The following is an 18,587-nucleotide window of genomic DNA, read 5'->3' as shown; positions in this document are numbered from 1 at the left end:
AGGTCAAGTGGATTTATGACTTCTCTTTCGTTCATTGACGGACACAGCATCATCAAATCTCGATCATAGGGATTTCCCAAAGTAGTACTCAACAAGTGAGGGGTGGGAGAAAAAAAAACAAACGGCCAATACCAAGATGCATACCCCCCAGAGGGAACAGAAACCTCAAAAAGCCACCTGCAAAACTTTGCGGTCAAAACACGAGTCCGAAGACGCCAGGACATCCAACTTGTAAAATTTAGTTAGGGTAAACCAGGTAGCTGCCTTGCAGATATGGGACACAGACGCCTGATCATGAAAAGCCCAGGAAGCATTAAGCGCCCAAGTAGAGTGTGCCATTACAGTATGACCCTTAAAGTATTACTAAACCCAGGACCCTGCATTCACTATATCTGGTCTCCCATAGTACACAGAACATAGAAGTTTAATTATTTTAGTAAATATAAACTGCTAAATACCTTTTCTCATCAGAATATGCAGCAGTCTAGATTAGATAATGTAAGGGCAGAGGAGATATCTAGAGTCTGATAGATCCCAGATTTCTCAAAGGATCTATGACAATGCCTATTGAAGTTATAAGGGATAATTGCATTCCCTGTGATAGCATTAAAAGTGATCAAAAAAGAAAAAAAAAAAAAAACTATTCACTAGGGCCTCTGCTTTATAATATATATATATATATATATATATATATATATATATATATATAAAATGTTTAGGGGTTCAACGTAATTTTCTAGCAAAAAATCAGTTTTTTCCTGTGAGCAAAAAGAAAAAAAAAATCAGAAAAGGCTTGGTCTTCAAAAGTGGGTGATGTGTGGCATAAGATTGTAATGTTGGCCCTGAAATGCATGGATAGTAGAAGTAACCCCTCCAATTAACCCCTTTTTGGAAAGTAGACACTCTAAGGTATTTGCTAAGAGGCATGGTGAGTGTTTTGCAGATCTCACTTGCTGCCACATTTTTAGAAAAGGAACAAAAAAAAATATTTTTTCTTTTGCTTTTCAAAACCCGGTGCCAAAAATGATATCTGTAAAATACTCATCATGCCTCTTATCAAATTCCTTGGGGTGCCTACTTTCCAAAAAGGGGTCATTTGGGTGGGGGGGTGTTTGTACTATCCTGGCATTTTAGCGCCTCTGAAACTGTGATAGGTAGTGGGGAAATAGTATGAGGAAATATGCCCTTTGAAAGCCTGGAGGTGGTCACTGGATTTTGGGGGCTTGTATCTAGCTAAGCTGCCAAAAACTCTCTCACATGTGGTATCCCCATACTCGGAAGAAGTAGGAGAATGTGTTTTGGGGTGTTATTCCACATATACCCATGGCACGCATGAGCAATATATCATTAAAGTGACAACTGTGTATAAAAAAAAATTGTCTTCAAAAAATGTGGCAAGAATAAAATGTTCCATGGACTCAACATGCCTCCCTGTAAAATCCTTGGGGTATCTATACTTTCCAAAAAGGGGCCATTTTAGGGGGGAGGGGTTGTACTGTCCTGGCATGTTAGCACCTCAAGAAATGTGATCAGTCAATGTAAAAGCTACGTAAATTCCTATATATATATATATATATATATATATATATATATATTATACATACACACACACGGTTGCAAGAAAAAGTATGTGAACCCCTTGGGATTACGTCAAGTTTTGCATGAATTGGGCATAAAATGTGCTCTGAACGTCATCTAAGTCACAACAATAGAAGAACACAGTCTGCTGAACATAATACTACACAAACATTAGATGTTGCCATGGTTTATTTGCACATAACATGTAAACATTCACAGTGCAGGGAGGAAAAATTATGTGAACCTTTGGACTTAACTGGTTGACCCTCCTTTGGCAGCAATAACCTCAACCAAACGTTTCCTGTAGTTGCAGATCAGACCTGCACAACGATCTGGAGTAATTTTAGACCACTCCTCTTCACAAAACTGTTGGGGTGTAGCAATATTCTTGGGACGTCTGGTGTGAATCTCTCTTAAGGTCATGCCACAGCATTTCAATCGGGTTGAGGTCAGGACTCTGACTGGGCCACTCCAGAAGGCGTATTCTGTGCTGTTGCAGCCACTGTAGCCATTGTTTTGTTGAATTACTTGTATGCTTTGGGTCATTGTCCTGTTGCATCACCCATCCTCTGCGGAGCTTCAGTTGGCGGACAGATGGTCGTACGTTTTCCTGCAAAATGTCTTGATAAACTCTGGAATTCATTTTCCCATCAATGACAACAATCCGTCCAGGCCCTGAGGCAGCAGAGCAGCCCCAAACCATGATGCTCCCTCCGCCATGTTTTACAATGGGGATGAGGTTTTGATGTTGGTGTGCTGTGCCTTTTTTTCTCCACACATAGTGTTGTGTGTTCTTCCCAAACAACTCAATCTTGGTTTCATCTGTCCACAGTATATTTTGCCAGTAATGCTGTGGAACATCAAGGTGCTCTTTTGCAAACTTCAAACGTGCTGCAATATTCTTTTTGGACAGCAATGGCTTCCTCCGTGGTGTCCTCCATTCTTGTTTAATGTTTTCCTTATTGTAGATGTGTCAACAAAAATGTTAGCATGTGCCAGAGATTTCTGTAGGTCTTTAGCTGACACTCTGGGATTCTTCTTTACCTCATGCAGCATTCTGCGCTGTGCTCTTGCAGTCATTTTTACAGGACGACCACGCCTAGGGAGAGTAGCAACAGTGCTAAACTTTCTCCATTTTTAGACAGTCTGTCTTACCATGGACACATGAACATCAAGGCTTTTGGAGATACTTTTGTAACCCTTTCTAGCTTCATGCAAGTCAACAATTCTTGATCGTAGGTCTTCTGAGAGCTCTTTTCTGCGAGGCATGGTTCACATCAGACAGTGCTTCTTGAAACCAGTAAACTCAAAACAGGTGTGTGTTTTTTAAGGGCAGGACAGCTGTCAGCAACACATCCATTATCACACTGATTGGAGTCAAGGTTGGCTCACTCCTGGCTCCAATTAGCTCTGGGAGAAGTCATTAAGCTAGGGCCTCACATAGTTTTTCCTCCCTGCACTGTGAATGTTTACATGTTATGTGCAAGTAAACCATGGCAACATCTGTTTGTTTAGTATTATGTTCAGCAGACTGTGTTCTTCTATTGTTGTGACTTAGATGACGTTCAGAGCACATTTTATGCCCAATTCATGCAAAACTCCACGTAATCCCAAGGGGTTCACATACTTTTTCTTGCAACTATATATAATTTTTGTTATTAATATTATTATACAGGATTTATATAGCTCCAATAGTTTGCTCAGCGCTTTACACTATAATGGGAAACCATACACGAGACAGTACAGTAACAATACGATTCAGTACACGAGGGGATCGAGGGCCCTGCTCCTTGGAGCTTACAATCTAGGAGGGAGGGGATAGTGGTACTGGAGGAAACAACTGTGGGGGGTGAAGTGGTAGGAAGAGTGGAGGAGTTCAGTAATTAGCTGAGGGCAGGGTAGGCTTCCCTGAAGAGACAGGTTTTCAGGGTGCCCCTAAAGGTGAGGAGAGTAGGTGATAGTCTGATGGATTGGGGTAGGGAGTTCCAGAGGATGGGGGGAAGCCCTGGAGAAGTCCTGGAGGCAGGCATGGGAGGAGGAGACCAGGGAACTAGAGAGTAGGAGGTCTTGTGAGGAGCGGAGAGTACGTTTTGGGTGGTATTTAAATACCAGATCGGTGATGTAGTTTGGGGCAGTATTATGAAAAGCTTTGTATGTCAATGTTAGCATTCTGAATTTTCTCCGTTGGGCAACTGGAAGCCAGTGGAGGGATTGGCAGAGGGGGGTGGCGGATACGGAGCGGTTTCTGAGGTGGATGAGTCTGGCCGCAGCATTCAAGATGGACTGAAGTGGGGATAGCCTGCGGTGAGGTAAGCCGATGAGGAGGGAGTTACAGTAGTCAAGTCGTGAAATAATAAGGGATGAATGAGTTGCTTAGTGGTTTCCGGGGTTAGGAACCGACGTATTTTGTAGATGTTGCAGAGGTGAAGTCTACATGAGTTAGGTCAGCGATTGGACTTGGGGCTGGAAGGACAGATTGGAGTCTAGGATGACACCTAGTACTCTGGCTTGAGGAACTAGGAGCTCAGTTTTGGAGAGATTTTGTTTGAGGAAGTGGAGTGACGTTACATATACATACACAGACACACACACACACCATAGTTTGTAGATGATATAACTTTCACACAAACCAATTAATATATATGCATTGAGATTTTTTTTTTACCAAAGACATATTTCAGAATACATTTCAGCCTAAACTTATGACTGAGTTTATTGGAGTATTTTTTATAACCAAAAAGTGAAAAATATTGGGGTTTTTTTTCAAATTTTTTAGTCTTTTTTGTTTATAGTGCAAAAAAAAAAAAAAAAAAAACCACAGAGGTGATCAAATACCACCAAAAGAAAGCTCTATTTGTGTGGAAAAAAAGGACATAAATTTTGTTTGGGTACAGCTTTGCACGACCGCGCAATTACCAGTTGAAATAGCACAACGCCGAACAGTAAAGAATGGCCTGGTCAGGAAGGGAGGTAAATCCTCTGGAGGGCAAGTGGTTAAGTTCCATATGCTAGTGGTAAAAACAGAGATGTCTGCTGTAAGTACTTACTCAAACATGGAATCAGGCATGGTTATCTGTAAAAAAACAAAAACAAAAAAAGTCAGTGCTCAGTTACCAAGCAAAATAATTGCAATGCTGACTATGTTGTGATTCTGAAACTTGTAGGTTTATGCCGATGCCAATATTGCCACACACTTGCTAAACTGTTGTTCCAAAAATGCAACTGGCCAGGCGTTCGCTTTCACCATCACACATGCAGTGAAAAAAATAAACCTTCAATCTGGTTGAAGAGTGCAATAATATTTAGCCAGTTTAGCTCCGCCCTATAGCAGAATTACTGTTACAGGGTGGGCTCCCTATGCAAAGTCATGTATACGTGATTCGCGCTCCCGCCGAGATTGCGGGAGGGGGGTGCACGCGCCTGCCAATCCGGCGGTGCTGTGATTTAGTGCCCGACCAATCTATCAGCAGGTTTAGGCAGGTGATGTTTGGCCTGGATCTGCTGAGTGATCACTGCCCTATTACAGATCTTCTTATACCTGTGTTTGCATAATTTCCTGTACCTGTGTAAATGTAATCTTCTTTCCCTGGGTACATTCCACCCAAAGAGAGAGAAGAAAGCAGAACCACGCCAAAGTCAAAGTCCTCCCAGATAGCTTCAGATTGCCCACCACTACATCAGTCATCACATTTAACCCTTTGACTGCCAGGAACACGCTCACATACACAATAAACCTCCGATGCTGGTATAGTGTCTGAATGGAGCAATATCTTTGATCAGATCAGAACTATACCAGAGTTCACAATAGTATAGTGCCCCCAAAAACGCAGAATTAGCAGGATCAGCCTCTCCACCTGCCAGCACCTGCGTTTAGCCCCTACGCTTACCCCCCCCCCCCCCCCAGCAACTGCAGTGTTGGTAGATCACCGTCACTTGATACATTGCACACGAAACCGCAGTGTTTGCAGAATCAGGCCTGACCTCTACTAGCACTTGCAGGTAATTTATTTTTTAGCGGTTCAAGCAGGTGCTCTTTTTCCCGTGATTCACACTAAATACCTATACATTTAGCGGCCAAAATGTCCAAAGAAAGGTACTCTAGTGAAGAGGCCTACAACATAGCATTCTGACCATGTCAGATGAGAGCGAAGGGGAAGCCTCACTGACAGAATCCGCCTCAGAATACGAACCTGTAGCCTGTAGACAGCAGCGGCACCCTGACATAGCTCAGACGATGGAGTAGAGGTCCTTCCTAAGGTCAGGCGTACCTGACCACGTTCCCAGGTTGCTAAGGTGGTACAATTGCATGATTCTCATATGCAGCAGAGTGCCAGTACTAGCGCCACTCTACTTTTTGGTGAACTGGCGAGCACCAGCAGCCTAGTACATCCTGGTCTTATACACACCAGCACTGCAGTATCACTTGGTGACATGGCGAGTCCCATAAGTGCAGTACAAGCTGATGCGGTGGCTAGCACAAGTAGTGTTCCACAGCCACCAAGAATTTGAACACAGTGTTCTCGGATGTGCTTGCAAATCCTGATTGGCCACCCACAGTCTGCAGCACCCAAACTTCCCCCATTCACTGAATGAGGAAAGACAAAACAGAGGGCGCACAGGCCTAGTGCATTACCATAAAAAATGTTTAATAAAAAATAAAGTAGGTGTTGTACTCACAAATGACAATATAGTCAAGGCACATCATAAAGAACAGCTGGGTCAACACCGCGCTGAGTAACAGTCCGCAATAGGGAGTGTAGACATTCAAAAGGCTGACGCGTTTCGAGGACTTGCCTCTTCCTCAGAGCCACCGAGGAAGAGGCAAGTCCTCGAAACGTGTCAGCATTTTGGATGTCTAAACTCCCTATTGCGGACTGTTACTCAGCGCGGTGCAGACCCAGCTGTTCTTTATGATGTGCCTTGACTATATTGTCGTTTGTGAGTACAACACCTACTTTATTTTTTATTAAACATTTTTTATGGTAATGCACTAGGCCTGTGCGCCCTCTGTTTTGTCTTTCCTCATTCAGTATATTTGGATTTCCCCGGTCCTATTGAGGGCAGCAAGGTGTGCATGTTCCAGGACATTCTTAATGTGGTTGTAGCCTGCATCGAGTCCATCCCCAAGCACAGGAGCATTTGTGTTTGCTGGTTCTTTGTTCCCCCATTCACTGCCTAACCCGGATTTCAGGTGGAAACAGCAAATTTAACTACCTCCCCTTGATTTTTTGGAGCTGTTTTTCACTGAAGATCTGTATGCATTGATTGTGGTTCAAAGCAATTTATATGCACAACAATTTATTGCCGCCAACCCAGACTCAAATGTTCCCAGACCATTTGCATGGAAACCTATTACGATTTCCGAATTTAAGTTTTTTTGGCCTAACCATCAACATGGGCATTACTAAAAAAAAATTAATTGTGGTTGTATTGGTCCACAGACCCGATTCATCATATGCCTGTGTTCCCTGCTGCCATGGCCAGGCATAGATATGAGAATATAATAAGATTTATGCATTTGAAAGACAATACACTCTGTCGTCCTCGGGGTGACCCTGAATTTGACCGGCTCCACAAAATTCGGCCTCTCATAAATCATCTTAACCACAAATTTGCAGAGGTTTATACTCTCCAGCTAAACATCTGTGTTGAGGAGTCCCTCAGTTTTTCAGGCCGCCTTGCATTCAAACATTCTCCCCAGCAAGCATGCCAGATATGAGGGTCAAAATGTAGAAGACCTGTGACAGGCTATACATACAAGTTTCAGATTTACTAGGGAAAAGATAGTCACGTGTAGCCCCACGGATGCCCAGAGTACATGGGGAGTAGTGGCAAGATAGTTTGGGACTTGGTGTCACCCTTTTTCCATATGGGGTACCACTTATACATGGACAATTGTTATTCAAGCTTGCCACTATTTAGAACATTTGTACAATCTTGGAACTGGTGCATGTAGCACTGTGTGACCTAATGTGTACCCACCATAAGAAGTGGGTGGATGCAGGGCGGTATATTTTAATGGTGGGCATACCACACTTTTTTTCTCAGAGATTCCTTCTCTTTTTTTCCATTCAGTCCAAAGGCTGCATACCAAAAAAAAAAAAAAAAAAAAAAAGCATATATACCCAACAAGGACCAGCGACATACTGGTACATCACTGGACTTTGAATGGTTATACCAGGATGATGCCTACAGCTACAGGCATCATCCTGGTATCATTTTTTCAGCTGGCGATTGGCTTTCATGTAAAAGCAATCCTAGTGGCTAATTAGCTGCAGGATTGCTTTTACAAGCAGCGGGAGAAGATGACCCCCCTCCCCCGCTGCCTTCTCGGGCAGTCCCGCGCCATCGGGGGAACCTGAGAATGCAGCCAGTGTTTCTGCCAGCTGACCATAGAGCTGATTGGAGACCAGAATGGTGCCAATCATCTCTTCTCTATAGCTTAAGAACTCAAAAGCTTCAAGCATTTCATCACTTCAGTTTTGCAGGTTATAAATAGCGCCATTTGTAAATTGGGAAAGCATCTGATCACACCGATCTTGGTTTGATTAGATAATGTAAGGGCAGAGGAGATATCTGATAAAACCTAGATTTCTCAAAAAAGAATATATGACAATGCCCATTAAAGTTATAGGGGATATTTGCATTCCCTGTGATAGCCTTAAAAGTGATCTAAAAAAAAAAAAAAAAAAAAAAAAAAAAAAAGCTACCCTCTCCCCCCCCCACGCACACCTGTGTTCGTGAGCTTTGACCCTGTGCCTCCTCTGTAAATCTAAATCTGTTTCGGAGGCTCTGAAATGCCAGGATAGCACCAAACCCCCCCCATGACCACTTTTTGGAAAGTAGACTCCCCAAGGAATTTGATAAGAAGCATGGTGAGTATTATGCAGATCTCGTTTGTTGCCACAAGTTTTTGAAAAATAAAGAAAAAAAAACAAAAAACATTTTTGCTTTTCTTTTTTATACTTCAAAACCTTGTGAGAAAAAATGATATCTGAAAAATACTCGCCATGCCTCTTTTTAAATTCCTTGGGGTGTCTACCTTCCAAAAAGGGGTCATTTGGGGGGGTTTGGTGCTATCCTGGCATTTCAGGGCCTTCGAAACTGTGATAGGTAGTGAGGAAGTGAAATGAGGAAGCCTTCAGGCTTTCAAAGTGGTCATTGGATTTCAGGATCCTGTATGTGTATAGGCTCCCAAAAAGTCTCACATATGTGGTATCCCAATACTCGGTAGAAGTAGCAGAATGTATTTTAGGGTGTAATTCCACATATACCCATGGCTTGTGCTAGAAATATATCATTTAAATGACAACTTTGTAAAAAAAAAAAAAAAAAAAGTTTTTGTCATTTTCCAGACACTTGTGGAAAAAAATAAATCTTCCATGGACTTAATATGCCTCTCAGAAGATAGCTTAGGGTGTCTACTTTCTGAAAAGGGGTCATTTCGGGGTGTTTGTACTATCCTGGTATTTTAGCACCTCAAGACATGTGATGAGCAGTCAGAAAGTAAAAGCTGTGTAAATTCCATTATCTATACCAGGGGTCTGCAACCTTTAAGACATAAAGAGCCACTTGGACCCGTTTCCGAGAGGGAAAAAAAGACTGGGAGCCGCAAAACCATTGCAACATTTAAAACAAATCCGACACTGCATATATTGCAAAAAACGCTCTGGTCATGAAGGGGGTTTAAGGGCCCAGTAAGCAAAGGGTTAATCAGGGCCACAGTGTATCGTCATAATCACAATCATAGCCTTAGGTCAGTGGTGGGCAACCTTTTTTTTCGACTGAGCCAAATCTCGCCAAAACCACGATTGAAATTTATTTTGAGAGAAACATTTTTAAAACTGAAAATACATCCCCCATATAGTAATTCATCCCCCATATAGTAATTCACCCCCCATATAGTAATTCATCCCCCATAGTAATTCATCCCCCCTATAGTAATTCATCCCCCCTATAGTAATTCATCCCCCCTATAGTAATTCATCCCCCGTAGTAATTCATCCCCCCTATAGTAATTCATCCCCCCTATAGTAATTCATCCCCCCTATAGTAATTCATCCCCCAAAGTAATTCATTCCCCATATTGTGTGAATTCACTTACCTTTGCTCCGCGCGTTCCTCTCGCTGGGTTCCCGCGCCGTTCTGGTCTTCAGGGCGGACTGTGAGAGGAGAGGAGTTTGTCACGCTGCCCCGCCTACATCTGGGCTGCCCCGCCTACATCCTGACAGCCAATGTTTGCCAGCGGGCGCCCGGCACACAGAAGATCTGCATTAAAAGAGCCGCGGCTTGCCGACCCTATTGCCTGTCACCTGGTGGGCAGTGTGCTCCGGAGCCGCAGGAAAGGTGAAAAAGAGCCGCGGGTTGCCGACACCCGATCTATACCATAGTTTGTAGATGCTATAACTTTCACACAAAGCAATCAATATACACTTATTGGGATTTTGTTAACCAAAAATATGTAGCGGAATACATTTTGGCCTAAATTTATGATGAAATTTTATTTATTTTTTATTTTTTTTAATGACAGAAATGAGAAAATATCGTTTAAAAAAAAAAAAAATTCTCAAAACTTTTTTTGTTTATAGTGCCAAAAATAAAAAGCACACAAGTGATCAAATACCACCAAAAGAAAGCTCTATTTGTGTGACAAAAGGACATAAATTTCATTTATGTACCGTATTGCATGACTGCGCAATTGTCAGTTAAACTAGTACAGTGCCATATAGCAAAAAAATGGAGTAAATTGCAGCATCTAGACCAGGGGTGGGCAAACTTTTTGACTTGAGGGCCGCAATGGGTTCATATATTGGACCCGGGGGCCGGACCAAGAGTAGATGAATGATGTGTATGTGTCATCCATAGTAAGTATAGTAATATTCGCCCATAGTAAGCATAGTAATTCATCCCCCATATAGTAATTCATCCCCCATAGTAATTCATCCCCCATATAGTAATTCATCCCCCATATAGTAATTCATCCCCCATATAGTAATTCATCCCCCATAGTAATTCATCCCCCATATAGTAATTCATCCCCCATATAGTAATTCATCCCCCATATTAAGTCCCCAAGTCCCCCGTGTCAATTCACTTACCTTTGCTCCGCGCGTTCCTCTCGCCGTGTTCCCGCGCCGTTCCGGTGTAGCATGAAAATCTGTCTCCTATGAGGATCTGTCCCCCTCGACGTATCTGCGCATGTGCCAGTTTCAGGCATTAGCAGCCGATCGGCGATCTCCGGCACATGCGCAGATACGTCGAGGGGGACAGATCCTCATAGGAGACAGATTTTCATGCTACACCGGTCTTCAGGGCGGACTGTGAGAGAAGCCTAGCGGGAGCCTAGCTCCGCGGGCCGGATTAAAAGGTCCGCCGGGCCGTATACGGCCTGCGGGCCGTAGTTTGCCCATTGCTGATCTAGACCATAGTATGTAGATGCTATAACTTTCACACAAAGCAATCAATATGCACTTATTGGGATTTTGTTTGACCAAAAACATGTAGCAGAATACATTTTTGTCTACATTTATAACTATCTTCGAGTTTACTATATATTTTTTTATAGCCGAAAGTAAAAAATATCCTTTTTCTTCCAAATTCTCTGTCTTTTTTTGTTTATAGCACGAAAAATAAAAAGCACACAGGTGATCAAATACCACAGAAAGAAAGCTCTATTTGTGTGAAAAAAGGGCATAAATTTCGATTGGGTACAGCATTGCATGCCCGAGCAATTCCCAGCTGAATTAGTGCAGCGCAGAGTAACAAAAGAGGCCTGGTCATTAAAGGGGATAAATCCTCTAGAGGGCAAGTGGTTAAGATACGTTCACCTTTGGGAACATGTTCCCTGAAGCTTCCTGTCAGAATATCTGCTTGCTCATACATCCCATATGGCATGCAGATATTCTGACAGGCCTGCTGGAGACCTGCATGGCATCAACAATCTGCTGGTGCAATGTTCTACAGGCTCCTGCAGACAAAAATAATAAATGCACATTTTTTACATGCAAAAAAATGTGCATTTATTATTTTTGTCAAAAAGCTGAACTTATCCTTTAAATTTAACAGAACTTGCTCACTGGATATTTTCTCTCTTTTGGAGCATTCTTTGTAAACCCTAGAGATTGTTGTGTGAAAATCCCAGTAGATCAGCAGTTTTTGAAATACTCAAAGCAGCTCATCTGGCACCAACAACGCCACATTCAAAGTCACTTAAATCTCCTTTCTTCCCCATGCTGATGCTTGGTTTGAACTTCAGCAAGTCGTCTTCATCACGTCTACATGTCTAAATGCACTGACTTGCTGTCATGTGATTGGATGATTAGCAATTTGTGTTACCAAGCAATTGAACAGGTGTACATAATAAAGTGGCTGGTGAGTGTAAACACAATGTAACAAAAGTATTTAAAACCCTACTCAGAGGAAACAACTGTATAGGCATACCAACAAATGGCTGCAGAACTGAACAGCAGACAAGAGAATAAAAGCTATACCAGAGCTCCCTCTGAGCTTTACAATATGGTATTACAGGTCTCACAATGTGATGCAGTGTTACTTACTGACTTTCCATGGCAGCACATACGGTAGAGATTTAGGAGCACGAAGATTAGAGCCAAGGCTACTCTTGAGATCCATCGTTGTACCACCTTGAGAACTGCAAATCAAAGCAGAACTATTAAAATTATCCTCCACACTATTTTTATTATTGTTATCATAGTTACATAGTCTGGCTGGGAAAAAAAAAAAAGACAAAAGTCCATCCAGTTCAACCGGTAACAAAAAAAAAAAAAAAGTTATAATCCTACACCCACAGTTGATCCAGAGGAAGGCAAAAAAAACAGAAAAGCATGATCCAATTTAGTCCTGCAGGGGAAAAAAATTCCTTCCTGATCCCCCGAGAGGCAATCAACCCTACCAATAAATGTTAGTACCCAATTCTGTGTATCCAAGAAAGAATCCAGGCTTTTTTTTTTTTTTTTAAAAGCAATCCACTGAGCTGGCCAGAACCAACTTTTGAGAGAGTCTATTCCACATTTTCACAGCTCTTACTGTGAAGAAACCTTTCCATGTCTTGAGATTAAATTTATTTTCCTCCAGACGTAAAGAGTGCCCCCTTGGCCTCTGTGATGACCTCAGGGTGAATAACTCTACACAGAGTTCACTATGTGAACCATTGATGTATTTATACATGTTGATCATATCCCCCTTAATTTCATCTTCTCAAGAGAAATTCAGTTCCTCTAATTCTTTCCTCATAGCTGAGCTCCTCCATGCCTCTTATCAGTTTTGGTTGCCCTTCTCTGTACATTCTACAGTTCCCCAATGTTCTTTTTGTGAATTACATCTGGCTGAAAAAAGACAAAAGTCCATCCAGTTCATAAGGCTCCTTCACCCCCAGCTCCTCCCTGCCTGATGAAAGAGCGTGCCTGGACTCCTCTCATCCTGCACATGCTCAGAAACATGTTGCATTTTGATGATGTCAGACGCCACACGTGTTGATCCCGGACATCTTGGAGACTCTGCCAGGCTTTACCATCTATGCTTCATATGCACAGCACCATCTTCTGGCAGACACCTTGGAGATTCCACCAGCCTTAACATCCATTTTGCACATGCAAAGCACCACCTGCTGGCGGACTCAATCGATCTCCTCTCTAGATCAGTCACACAACATCTGGCTATAGATGTCTCACCCTCTTACCCATGAGCCTGTTTTTAAAATCCTAAAATGTGAGTTACTACTTGTCTTTCTATTAAATACCTTCACAGTACACACTTAGAGGCGCTGTGTTTCTTTATTTCACATTAAGCCCCCATTACAGCATTCTGCGCTTTCATGGGATCTCAACATGGTTCAATGCCCTGCAGAAACCACCCTTTGAACCCATCAGGGACATTCCTTTAGATGTCCTCTAATGCAAAGCAGCCTTACTGGCCCTCTTCTGTAAGGAGCAATACTGTCTTATGCCCATGACCATCCTTTCTTCCAAAGGTGTTATCAGTTTTCCACGGTAAAGCTGAACTTCACCCAAACGGGGAAATTATGTTCTTCCTCCTCTACCATATATGGAAAATATATATTTTTTGGGGGGGGTAATTTAGAAAAGTAACCTCTTCCACTTATACTTGGATCAGCTAGTCCACTCCCCTCTTTGCCCTCAGCCTGCTGGAACACATTGCAGGTCCCTGAAAAAGGTGGGACCCTTCACAAAGCAGAGCGCGGCTTGTGCATGTGCAATAGGAAGTCAGCTGGGACCCAAAGACTGGCCAAGAATCGGCCAGTGAGGATGGTGCTGGACCCCTAGACAGTTGAATGCTTGTTTAATAAAAGTCAGCTGCTAACTTAATTTTTTTGTAACCTGGCTGAAGCTCCTCTTTAAAGCTCCTTCATTGCTCCAAAAGCTAGGTCTCTTCACTGTCTGGACATAGTCAAAGCCATTAGAATCTCCCTCAAAGCTACAGCGTGGATCAGAAAATGGATTTCCTGTTTGTCCTGTTTTCAAAAACAGTGCTTCCACATCCACCACCTCTTGATAGATAAGAAATCTGATTGCTGCAGCTTATTCTATCCTGCACTTTCAAACACCCCTTCACCAGATTTGTGGGAGATTCCTGGGCATTGCTGCACCTAGTCCACTGTTTAGTTTCTCAAAGTCCTAACATGCACAATCTTCTGTGAATGCAGCTTTTGGCCACACGGTTCTATCAGGAGCTTTCTGAAGTTGAGTCTATTGACCCTTATTCTTGTTGGTACAGTTCTGTTTGCCTAATTGTTGCCCAACCTTCTAATTCATTGATGGTGATGTCACAGGGTCTATGAATACTTTGCCCTTGTTCTGCACAATTAAGAAGAGAGGAATTTTGACATCCCTGTAAAGTCCGTATCTTGGAGTACAGTGTAGAAGACAGGCCACTTTTCCTTTCCTTTTCTTGGCTTCACAGATAGGAGTAGTTATAGGGGGAGGCGTGTCCTCCAAAGCTTTGTCAGTGTCCAATCACCTGAAGATAAGAAGCCTTTAAATCATGGTCTATGAATAACTTGCCTGTATATTGTATTGTACTCCCATATATGGCCCATATATGGAATTAACAGGTAGGTCAAAATTACTCTTTTTGACTTTACTTTAAAGGCCCCAGTCACATCTGGCGATTTAGGATTGCAGGCAAAATTCCCTCTATTCCAAATTATACTGCAAATGTGGCAAAAGTTGCCACAAGCTTTTGGGTTTCATTCATTTTAAATGGCACTTCAAATGAGGTGCGGTGTTGCCGCAATTGTCACACAGCAATCAGCACAGTGTGAAGCTTGTTGCCCAAAAAAGGAGCAGCAGCTTCTTTTGGGAGACAAGCTTTGCGCAATGTGGATTGCCATGCAATAATTGCAACAAAACTGCACTTAAATTGCAATTAATAATGAATGGCACCCAAACACATGTGGCGTGTTTTGCAACGACTGCAGTGTGACTTGGAATCACAGCTATGGGAACGGGCCTGACTCTCCTGGCCTATGCATTTATTCCGTTCAGTCAGCTAAAAAGGTGTGAAGCCAAAGTATTAACAAAGACAGCTCCCATATTTTTCTTAGAAAAGGTTTGCTTTAAGCTCAGTAAGAATCATAAGAGCATATACTCTGATCAACTAAGATCAACTATTTTCAGCAGCAGAGGTGCTGCTGAAACAGACCATTTTCCATTACCCTTATGATATAGAATAATAAAGTTCATGCATTAAGGTCTGCTGACACTTACCTTGGCACAGGATAGGAAGGAGTCCCCCACATGAATGGAGACTTACTGCTCTGCAACTCTGCAAAAAGATTATGGTCATTACTACAAGTGAACAAATGCCACACAGGAGCCTGTTAATAAAGCAAGGGAAAACCTGCAACAGTAAAACAGACAATTTAAAAAAAATTGGATTTTTGACTTACCTGTAAAATCCCCTTCTTGAAATACAGTACAGGACACAGGCAGAGTCAGAGACGACTGGGTTATAGGCAAGTACCTTCAACTAATTGAACACTGAAGAAAAAAAAATAAATACGAAAAAACTGAGAACCCCCATATAACTCATCCTGCTCCTATGAATTCTCAGTTCTGTAGCAAGCAATCAAGAGTCACAGAGAGGAAGGTGGCCTGTGCCCTATAATGTACTCCATGAAGTAGATTTTACAGTTAAGTCAAAAATTCCATTTTGCTGTTCATCTAATACAGGACACAGGCAGTTTCTGGGATGACAGGGACGTCTCAAAGAAATACCAAGTGGAAGGTATAAAACAGCCACAGAAAATGAGCCAATATACATAGAACGGGCCTTCACCAGAAAGGGAAGAACACTATCCTTTGCAGAGTATGCCCGAACTACAAATAAAAGGAATCCACCTAGCAATGGTGGAAGAAAATGCTGAAAGCCTGTGAGATCCATCTGGAAGCACGAGGGAATCAAATTGTCTCAGTGAGGCCATGATGTAGACTCGCAGCTCGCATCACATCCAGAGAGTGGAGTGCCATCTCCCAAGAGTATTTTTAAAGAAGGACAAAAAATGGATGCATTATATCTTGATTGAGGTGAAAAGATGACACCACCTTAGGTAAAAACAATACCTTTGGCCATAGGACGATCTTGTTCTTGTTAACTACCAAGAAAATCGTTACAAGATAAAGCACGCAAGCTCCTACACCCTTGCTGGCACAGGTCCGAAAAACCAACAAGTAAGGTCAGATAAGGATATATTCCTAATGGGTTGAAAACAGAGGAGATTGGGAAGCAAAAAATATCAAATTCAAGTCCCACAGGTACTACCAGAGAATGTCTGGAGAGAATATGAGCTACCCCCTGTGTGAAGGCCTTCACACAATGCGATTCTAATGGTTATTGAAAAAAAGGCTAGCCAAAGCAGATATTTGGCCCCTGATCACACCCATGGTCAACTGCCAATTCAGCCCCAATTGAAGAAAAGCCAGACTATGTCTCACAAAGTGGCGAGGATTAATGATCCGCTGTTCACACCAAGCAAAATAACTTAGGTTTGGTGATAGACAAATAGATTTTCTGGCACTTAAAGTCCAACTAAAGGCAAAACTTTTTTAGTTTTGGACAGAGCAGACAGGGATTATAAAACCCTAGATTAGATTTTTATTGCTGTGTTCCCTTTAGGGAGAATCACTCTCTGTGTTTGTCCTGTTTACCGTTATCATAACTGAAAGGAAAAAAGAGAACCCCTAATTTTGGGTTGTCCCAGAAAAGGATATTTTCCAATGGGGACGCCAGTTCTGGTGAGGACCTCCACGGAATTTTCTTAATTTGCAGGAATTTTCTCACTTCCTGTTTTAGTTATGGGACAGGAAGTGAAGAGAAATCTCCCCAATGGAACTCACAAGTGTTATAACCCACCTCCCCCTTACTCTATCCAAAATGAAAAAAAAAAAAAAAAAAGAAAAAAAAAAAAGTTTTGCCAATATGGTTGTTCTACTTTAACCCCTTCACACCTAAGGGTAAAACAAATCTTAAAGCCCAAGCACAATTTTGCAACTTTGACATGTCTTGGCAAACCTGTACATAGAACTTTGTGTATCCAACAAAAAAGAAAAAAAAAAAAAAAACTACCATTTTATATTTCTTGCTTCTACCATAACCAACCACCAAAGAACAACCCAAAATAATTTCTTCTTCTGACGATCGCAGGGATACCACATGTGTATGTTAGTTGTTGTATATACCCGGAGTACGGCCCAGAAATGGTGCACATTGTTTTGGTTTTTTTTTTAATCCTGCCACTGACACAGATACTAAAATTTAAAAATTAAAAAAAAATCCTGACCAAAAAAAAAAAAAAAAAAATTTTAAATACTGACCCTTGACCCACACACTAACCCTGGCACTGACCTAGATCAAACCTTGATCTATGTATTATTTTTATTTTAATCATTTTTATTTATTTCAAACACTTTGTCTCTGAAAAGGCAGAGAGATACAATGCATCTCTCTCCTCCATTCAGAGAGCGAAAACAAGGGGGGCGGGCTTCAGAGTGACTGATCACTGTGATATCCAGAGGATTTCACTGCGAACTTGTGACCCGGAATCGGAAGCTCCGGGTCCCGATCGTTCGAACGAGACCTGGGGCTCTCATTGACAACCCAGTCCTGTCAAAGACAGGTACGCAAATTTGTAGCCCCAAGGAAAAAAGCCCAATCCAATGGGGCCACTAATTTGAGCACGCTCGGCACCAAGGGGTTAAAGACTTGTTAGGGATAACCAAGTCAGGCAGATCTCTATCCCTTAGGACATGGACTTAGACAGGACATCAAAACAAAGAAGAAACAAGAGGGAAAACTGAATTTTGAGACAGTAGATCTGGATAGTCTCTTAACAGTCATGGAACATCCCCTGGAAGTTGTATGTCTGTGTTCTTGCCAGTTTGGGGCCATAAGTATCACCAGAAGGCAATGGGACTCATACAATAGGAAAAAATACTTTCCTAATTCCATTGCTGAATTGTGTACCAATCACGCTAAAGTGTGCCTGGCCTCCACCCACAGGTGCATGGGGTGATCCAGAGAAAAAGATTCCTTGTCCCATACAGAATTCTGAGGTGTTGTGATCTGGAAAAACTGGTACTGCCTTGAAGGAAGCCACCAACAGATCCAGGACACTCTTGCAAAACCACACTGAGGGTTGACGGTGAGAGTAGAATCTGTACTTGAGATCTCATCATGACTGAATTTTTGCTGGTGGGAGAAAAACCTCAAGAACAGGACATGTCCAAGAAGAGGTCTAGATAATCCAAGAGATGTTAAAAGTCAATGCAGATTTTTGGAGATTGCGTATCCAACCAAAAGGCTTGAGCTGCCCGCTGAACATTGCGGGATACAATAGGGGCAGAACAGGCTCAAAAGAAGATCATCCAGGTATCTCACAATAAGAATACTCTGAGAATGAAATAAGGTAAGTAGACCTGAGCCTAGACCTTTGCGTACAATGGCAATGAAAGCACCACAAATTGAAAATGTTG

At 42.2% G+C, this 18,587-nt stretch overlaps 1 protein-coding gene across 1 annotated transcript in view; it reads right to left on the bottom strand.

Moving 5' to 3' along the window:
• Nucleotides 1-18,587, bottom strand: part of LOC149450771 (gametocyte-specific factor 1-like) — a 138,982-nt gene that overhangs the window by 19,005 nt on the left and 101,390 nt on the right. Inside the window, exons 7-9 of the mRNA XM_089691403.1 lie at nt 15,324-15,381; nt 12,135-12,229; nt 4,626-4,651 (exon numbers count right to left, since the gene is read on the bottom strand). Of these exons, the coding sequence (XP_089547529.1) occupies nt 4,638-4,651; nt 12,135-12,229; nt 15,324-15,381 (167 nt within the window). The 3' untranslated portion in view covers nt 4,626-4,637. The remainder of the gene's footprint in view (nt 1-4,625; nt 4,652-12,134; nt 12,230-15,323; nt 15,382-18,587) is intronic.

This window comes from Staurois parvus, unplaced genomic scaffold (genome assembly GCF_062004578.1).
Source record: "Staurois parvus isolate SC_StPar_1 unplaced genomic scaffold, SC_StPar_1.0 ptg000562l, whole genome shotgun sequence".
NCBI lineage: Eukaryota > Metazoa > Chordata > Amphibia > Anura > Ranidae > Staurois > Staurois parvus.
Note: the sequence above shows the minus strand (reverse complement) of the source record. Positions and strands in the feature narration are given on the sequence as shown.